The 8,213-nt window shown below is 36.2% G+C and overlaps 2 protein-coding genes across 3 annotated transcripts in view; both read left to right on the forward strand.

Annotated features, from left to right (window-relative positions):
- The first annotated feature begins 1,408 nt into the window (after nt 1-1,408).
- Nucleotides 1,409-8,095, forward strand: LOC127447662 (protein CMSS1-like). 2 transcript variants are annotated; one of them, XM_051709641.1, is made up of 9 exons: nt 1,409-1,498; nt 1,969-2,093; nt 2,604-2,681; nt 3,053-3,188; nt 4,748-4,807; nt 7,024-7,126; nt 7,215-7,363; nt 7,487-7,575; nt 7,831-8,095. In XM_051709641.1, the coding sequence occupies exons 1-9, from the start codon at nt 1,450-1,452 to the stop codon at nt 7,912-7,914; spliced, it is 873 nt and encodes a 290-aa protein (XP_051565601.1). In that variant the 5' UTR covers nt 1,409-1,449; the 3' UTR covers nt 7,915-8,095. The 2 variants fall into 2 exon arrangements, with proteins under 2 accessions (XP_051565601.1, XP_051565602.1); XM_051709642.1 differs by having other exon boundaries at nt 1,969-2,087.
- A 38-nt stretch (nt 8,096-8,133) lies between these two features.
- LOC127447660 (cell cycle control protein 50C-like) overlaps nt 8,134-8,213 on the forward strand; it is a 7,039-nt gene continuing 6,959 nt past the window's right edge. Inside the window, exon 1 of the mRNA XM_051709637.1 lies at nt 8,134-8,213. This exon is cut by the window's right edge and continues 111 nt beyond it. Coding sequence (XP_051565597.1) covers nt 8,149-8,213 — 65 coding nt within the window. The 5' untranslated portion in view covers nt 8,134-8,148.

An 8,213-nucleotide genomic window follows, 5' to 3' on the forward strand; every position in this document is an offset into this window, starting at 1 on the left:
CTAGCTGGCAGCCTCCTCTCAATTGCCATCTACTCCTGAAAAATTAGACATGGCTTTACAGATTTCTTCTCGGTTCACCACAAGTGATCTATGTGTTAGATGAGCTGGGAAAGTACAAGCTGTGAATTTGCTTTCAGTGCTGTACGCTGAAGGGAAACAAGAGATTTTTAATTCATGTTAGTAATAAATAAATTATTGTGTGTGCATTTGTGTGTGTGTGTGTGTGTGTGTGTGTGTGTGTGTGAGAGAGAGAGAGAGAGAGAGAGAGAGAGAGAGAGAGAGAGAGAGAGAGAGGAATGAGAAGGGAGGAAATTATAGTTAGAAATGAAAATGTGCAACACACACACACACATACACACAAACTTACAATAAACACTCTGCAGATAAAAATAAATATAATTTTATGGAACTCAGCGCCACCTAGTGTTTCAGGGGTCATTATCAGAATATGGTGACAAACATGTCCCTTGAATTTTTTAGTCATGAAAAATATTTCAAAAAGTCAAGAAACCCCATTTAAAAGGCATCTATTAATAACCTAACCTTTTATTAAATAATATCAAATGATTTGAGTCATTTGACACACACACACACACACACACACACACACACACACACACACACACACACACACACATATGTTTTTACTCATTAAAACAAGTGTGCAAAAAGGCAAAACAAAATAAGCAATTAATAATTTAAATAATTTAAAAGAATGTTTGTCCCTTCATTTCATGTAATTGGTGTTATCATTGTTAAAAACTTGTATTTTGAAAATACAATATGTTCAAATATATGGATTTCCCACCATGCTGAAAAAAGTATTCATTTACATTTTGACAGTATTTCTTTTTTCTTCACGTGGTTCATTTAAACATGTCATTGGTGTTACATAGTTTAATTTTCATGTGAACGATTTCATTGTATGATTTACTGATTTTAGTCTGATCATTGACACATTTTAGAAAATCAAATTTTTGGTAAAAAAAAAAAAAAAAATGCTTTTATGGAAGAAACCTGAACTGAACTGAACTGAATTGAAAACTTAAGTATTTTGTAAGTCAGAAAGACAACAGTTTTTGAGAATGACCCTCAGATTTAGTTGATCTGAATATCACCTGAAAATATAAAATCAGATGAAAACAAAAACAAAAAAAAAACACACTTCCCCAGCAACTTTTGGCAGCATTATTTTTATATTTTATATAAATTCAATATTTAAATCATATATATATATATATATATATATATATATATATATATATATATATATAACACACACACACACACACACACACACACACACACACACACACACACACACACACACACACACACACACACAGAGATCTTTTATTATAGAGGGTTTTTAACGGCAGATTCGCTGAGATTTTCTAGCTAAACGAATCTGCCGTCCGGAAACTACAGATTCAAAACCGCCTTTAAGAAATGGCGGACGATTTGGGAGACGAGTGGTGGACTCACGGCGACAATTCAGGTTACAAACATGTTCAACCTTTGCAACTATACATTTTTCTCATTTATTTGGCCGATGCTTTGCGCAATGCTAGTTAATTCATGTACGTATGCTTTAAGCATACTGTGCCAGCATCTGGTAACTGCAATTCATTAGCAGTAGAGTCCTTAGCATAGCTCCTTTGAATACAGATTTTACTTGCATGAAACGCCTCCCATGAACTTGTACCATTTTGTTTTTGTGTGCACTTTAGAGGCATTTCCATTTTCACAGATGTACGGCTTAGTTATTTTTGTTACTGATTTCATTTCAGACTGCTCAAAACACGTGTTTTTGGGTTGCTCACATAGCATCATGGGAAATGTAGTTTGTCATGACTCCTGTTTACATATTGTTAATAATAAAATAATATACGCCATGATATTTTTATAGCCTCTTTCAAGCAGTTTTTCTTGCTTGTTTATTTTCAAACTTGGCTCTTTCTCACTAAGATGTGTCCGAGATAGAGGACCCACAGCCTGAAGAAAAACACATCAAACCCACATCAAAGAAAAGGAAGGGTGAAAAACAGATTCAAGACAACAGCAAGAAAAAGAAGAGGAAGAAAACTGTTAGGGTAACACGCACACATTTACTGACACTGATGACTGTGAGGCCTTAAAAGGGTAGTTCACCCAAAAATGAACATTGTAATTATTTACTCGCCCTCATGTTGTTCCAATAGACTGTTAGGGACTGACAGCCTCAGTGCACATTCACTTTCACATAGGGTTGCCAACTGTCCCGTATCAACTGGGATGTCACATATTTCGGTTGAGTGACATGAGGGTAAGGAAATGTTGATGACACAATTTTTAATATACTAAACTGAAACTTGGACCAGTGGGTTGGTTGTAAAAAGTCTTCAAAATAGGTTGACATAAAGTGTTTATGCACAATGGTTTCCTTTACAAACCTGTTAAAAGTATTGTAATGTAAAAATCCCAGATTTTGGAAGTGAGTCTTTCTTTCCTGTGTTCAGTCTTTCTTCAAAGAGATCAAAGGGTTGCCTTTGAGACAAAATGGCTCATGAGCAAAAACAGAGTAGGGCATCTGTAAGTAAAAAGTGTCATCCTTTTCCTTGCAGAAAGAATGTTTCGTCACACAGGAGAGATCAGAGGAACAGGGTGATAAAGAGTCCAACAAAAATAAGAAGAGACGAAAGGTAAGGACAATTATGTTTCACATGTCTGTTATTGTTACACATGTCAAACTCTTACCCAATTCAATATGCTACTTCAGAATCATTTTAATCCATTATTGAGAGAGAAGAGACAAAGACGTGGACTGCTGTGTTATCACAAGCAAACTTACCATGAAAATATGTGATTTTACAGATTTTCTCAGTTTTTAACATAGTTCTCAGTTTTCATAGGTCTTGGTTAACATTAAGTGTTGTTGGGAAGCTTTTCTCTGATTAAATTATAATAGAAGATAGAGTAACTCTGAATTCCTCCCACGCCTTTTCTAGTCTCTAGTCTCCTCTGATTGTATATGTATACTTGCCATTGTTGCATAATCCTCCTATGTGTTTAGAAGAAGAAAACGATCACAGATGTCCTAGCGAGCTCTGAGTCTGTGCCGGGCTCTCCAGATGACTTTAGGAGCCTTCTGAAGAGTCATTATAGTCAGACCTGCTCTGTTATTGAGCAGGAGGAACTGACACTACAGGGTGAGTCAAGGTCAATTTATTTATAGAGCACATTTAAAAACAACAAGTGTATACCGACGTGCTGTACATGGGCAAATAAAACAATTAAGGGGAAATAAAAAACAAGATTGACATTAAAAAAAAATAATTAATACAATATACATTCATACAAAAGCCAAAGAATATAGATGCGTCTTCAGACATGATTCAGAAATGTGAAGCGTAGGAGCGGGTCTGTTGTCTAGAGGTATGATGTTCCATAGTCTAGGGCCGACTACAGAGAAGGCTTGATCCCCTTTAAACTTCAAGCGTGAGTGTGGTTTATGCAGGAGAAGTTTATCAGAGGATCTGAGAGTCCTGGAGGATTGTTGATGACTAAGGAGTTCTGAGAGATAAGATGGGGCTAAACCATTAATAGCTTTAAAAACAAATAACAAAATCTTAAAATGAATCCTGTATTGGACTGGTAGCCAGTGAAGAGATGCTAGAACAGGTGAAATACTTTTCCTTGTTCCAGTCAGCAACCTAACAGCTGCATTTTGGACTAACTGCAAGCGATACAGAGATGAATGATAAGACCCATGTACAGTGCATTACAATTGTCAAGTCTGGATGAGATGAAGGCATGAATAACTATCTCCAAATCCTTAAATGAAAGCCTTAATTTAGCAATCAACCTGAGTTGGAAAAAGCTGCCCTTCACCACAGCACTTATTTGTTTTTCAAAATTTAGAGCCATGTCAAAGATCACTCCCAAGTTTTTAGCAAAGGGGTGAACATTTAATGACAGGGTCACTAGATTGCTAGTGATATCGGAGACAGCGCTAGGAAGGCCAAACACAACAATTTCAGTCTTGCTCTCATTTAGCTGGAGAATGTTTCTTGCTGTCCAGCATTTAATATCCTCAAAGCATTTAAAAATGTCGGAATATGAATCATCAGAACTAAAAGGAACATACAGCTGTGTATCATTGGCAAAAAAAAAAAGATATGAAATGTTATATTTCCTAAAAATTGAACCCAGGAGAAGCATATATAAAGAAAAGAAAATGGGGCCTAAAATGGAACCTTGAGGTACCCCACAAGTGAAAGGTGCAGAAGGAGAGAAACTTCCCAATCCTAAAACTCAGAGTTCTATCTGAAAGGTAAGATATAAACCAATCTAAGGCTGTGCCTTTAATACCAACTTCACACCTAAGACTAATCCTAAGCCTAAGAGGATAATATGATCAACTGTATCGAAAGCAGCACTAAGATCAAGCAACATTAAAGCTGCAGGTCTACCAGTATCCAAAGTGAGCAGTAAATCATTCGTCACCTTGAGTAGTGCAGACTCTGTGCTGTGACGAACTCTAAAACCGGACAAATTTATCTAAAATTTTGTTTTCAGATAGGAATGAAGAGAGTTGAGAAAAAACTATTTTCTCCAGGATTTTTGATAAAAATGGCAGTTTAGAAATGGGCCGGAAATTATTGAGGTTGGTAGGATCCAAGTTTGGGAGTCAATTAATGTGCGCTTGTGTGTGGTTTCAACAAGTCTTGATAATGAGGTTTATTTTGTGGTTTCTTTTCCATTTCAGACTCCTGTTTCCTTGAAAGTAATGACCTTACACATAGCTTATCCTCCTATCTTAAGGAAGGTAAAGCACCTTTTATGGACAGTCTTTGTCTTTTCACACACTCTGTTGTGGTTTCTTAGAGAAATAGTTCACCCAAAAAATTGAAGTCTATCATCACTTGTCTATCGCCCCCATATCATTTCAAACCCACATGGCTTTCTTCCATGGAACATAAAAGGAAACATTTTGAAGACTGTTGACATTTTCCATACAATGACATGATTTAAAGGAATAGGTCACCCAAAAATGAAAATTCTCTCATTATTCACTTACCCTGATGCCATTCCAGATGTGTATGACTGTCATTCTTCAGCAGAACACAAATGAATTTTTTTAGAAGATAGAGCTCTGTCAGGTACTTATAATGGAAGGACATGGGTGCCAGCACTTTGACGGTCCAAAAGTCACATTTAGGCAGCATAAAAGTAATCCATGCGACTCCAGTCGATCAATGAATGTCTAATGAAGCGATTCGATAGGTTTATGTAAGAAACAAGTCGACAATTTAAAAGTTTTTTTCTTTAAATCGGCACTTCCATCCAGGCCTCTGATGCTGTGTGAAATGGCCGAACTCTGTGTGACGTTTGTCCTTCTGTTGTAAATAAGCGCCGTGTGAATTCTCACGTGAACTCGCCGACGTGCTTCAGCTGCTGGCAGGAAGCTCTTTTTAAAGGTTAATAACATTTTAATTATCTAAATATTTTTTACACAAATGTATCGATTTGCTTCAGAAGACATTCATTGATCGACTGGAGTCATGTGGATTACTTTTATGCTGCCTAAATATGACTTTTGGACCGTCAGAGTGCTGGCACCCATTTCCTTGCATTGTAAGGACCTGACAGAGCTCTATCTTCTTAAAAAATTAAATTTTTCTGCTGAAGAAAGACAGTCATACACATCTGGGATGGTATCAGGGTAAGTGAATGAGAGAATTTTCATTTTTTTGGTGAACTATTCCTTTAATGACCAGGGGCTGGTCAGAAAAAAACAAACAAAAACAAAAAACAGCACCATAAAAGTAGTCTGTGTGCTATATTCTACATATACTAAAGCTTTTGTGTGAGGATCAGATTGAAATTTAAGCCATTATTCACTGATAATCTTCCTCTCCTCCATAGCTTTCAAAGCTAATTTTTACTTCCACATTTTCAAACATTTGGTTGCTAGATGCGCAAGAACCAATGGTATTAAGGCCCCAGCATACTATAGAGAAGTTCTTCATTCGGATACCAGCCACACTGCTGGTGGAGGCGTTTAGAGGAGCATATAAACATGAGGACGCTTAAGACTACATGTAAAACATCAACTAATGTGACATTGAAATGTGTTACCAATGACTTCATGCCTCATTGTATGAGTAGAATTCACACTAGGTCAGTAAAAGAAGCTGTTTTAACTAAACGAGTATGCAGTAGGTACTGTGTAATTTGTGTTTACATTCTGAATTCATTGAGCTATGCATGGCCATAATATGTGCCGATTACACTGTTATTGTAATTTATGATGACACTGATACTACTGCAAAGATGGGCATATATAAGAGTGTTAATGTGCAGAATACAGACAAAAGAATGATAGGCATAGTTTACTATGGGCAGATGTGTGAATAGCTTTCGGCTGCAGATGGCGGATGTGTTGTTTTGAGTTAATGGACACTTGAGAGTATTTGAGTAGATTTGATTCCTTAAAAAAATCGCATTACATGTTCTTGGAAAATGTCCCTTAACGAACGATTGTACAGATGTAGGTAAGTTTGCACCAGCTCACTAATAACTGCATGCCGGTGTGTTCATGTTAACTGATCTTAACTGACTGAACAACATAAACAGAATTAGCTGTTGGCTGTTACGTAGGAAGTATACAGTGGCCTTTAGGTGTCATGGACACCAAACTAGGCACACAATGCATCTTTACAGCCCCTGTTCATGGTATGCTTTGATTGTATAGGAAAGAGGAGCTGGGAAATTCTATAAAATATATCTTTTTGTGTCCCACAGAAGAAAGTCAGTTTTGGAACAACACAGGAGTAAATTACACAGTTTGCATTATTAGGTGAACTGTTCCTTTTAAAACCTTTACCTTATACCAAGGTGATATTTGATCTATCCCAATGAATTCTCAGATCACTCTCAGTCTGCTTTCAAAGTCAAAATTCTTATATATTTATGCATGATTTCTGTCTCTGTGTTTGGCTTGAGGTTTATTATGGTTCTTTGGTGTCATGCTTATTTCAGTCTGTCCAAAGTGGGCAAAAATACAGAAGCAGCACACCCAGACCCGGTCAGTTGTTTTGCTCATCGTTTGTGGATCCGCTCTCAGAACAATTGAACTCATTAAGTAAGTTTTATCTTTCTGGTGGCCAGTTTTAAATGATATAGAGACTGTCTTCTTGAGTGTATCATTTTTCTCTCTCTTTGTGTTTAAGGCAACTGGTGGTGTTTAAAGGACAAGCTAAAGTGCTGAAGCTGTTCGCAAAACATATTAAAGTGGATGAACAAATTAAGTTGTTAAGTAAAGGTGTAACACACATCGCTGTTGGAACTCCTGGTAGAATTGCTGCCCTGTTAGAGAAAGGTTAGCTTGTACACTTTAATAAAAAAAAAAAATTTAAAAAAAAAAGATATTTTAACAATTACTAAACAGGATGTTATTTAATTTTCAGTTGTGTGAAATATCTTTTCACTACTTGTGCTCTAGATGGTTTGACTGTGCAAGGATTGCGGTATTTGGTCCTGGACTGGAACTACAGAGACCAAAAGCACAGGACAATGGCAGATATTCCAGAGGTAACATTGACATATGTGCATATAACAACATCATTACAAAGATACGTTGTATCTTTTTTTATATATATATATATATATATATGTAACATTTGAGATCTTTTGTAGAACACATAAAATTAGTTATGAAGATAACCCTGAATTAAACTTATTTCATAATTTAATCTCAAAACAGATGGGATCTTTAAACTGTAACGAGTTAAGCTGATAACTGTTTAACATGCCTTATTTCTTTCTTTTTTTGATTTGTTGTTTTAGGTGAAATTAGACTTTTTGAAAATGATGAACCTTGGTGTAATTCAGAGCTGCAGAGAAGGAACAGTAAAAATAGGACTATTTTGAGCAGATCGTCTCTACTTTTACTTACAGTTTCATGTGCGTTTGTGCATTCATGTCCCTTTGCTTGTTTGGTATGTTCTTGATAAAACTACTGTAAAGTATTTTTATTACCATATAAGATATTAACCCTCTGGAATGTTTGTTCACATTTATAAATAAACCTGGTTAAATCTGTTTGACATCAGATCTGTCCATTTATTTTTGCTTTGCCCACCAGGAGCTCCTCCCACTGAGGGCATGATAGACTGTTTATACCTAATTCAAGAAATTCTGCTTTTGCAATATCCTGTTATAATACACAC

This window comes from Myxocyprinus asiaticus, chromosome 10 (assembly GCF_019703515.2).
Source record: "Myxocyprinus asiaticus isolate MX2 ecotype Aquarium Trade chromosome 10, UBuf_Myxa_2, whole genome shotgun sequence".
Classification (NCBI taxonomy): domain Eukaryota; kingdom Metazoa; phylum Chordata; class Actinopteri; order Cypriniformes; family Catostomidae; genus Myxocyprinus; species Myxocyprinus asiaticus.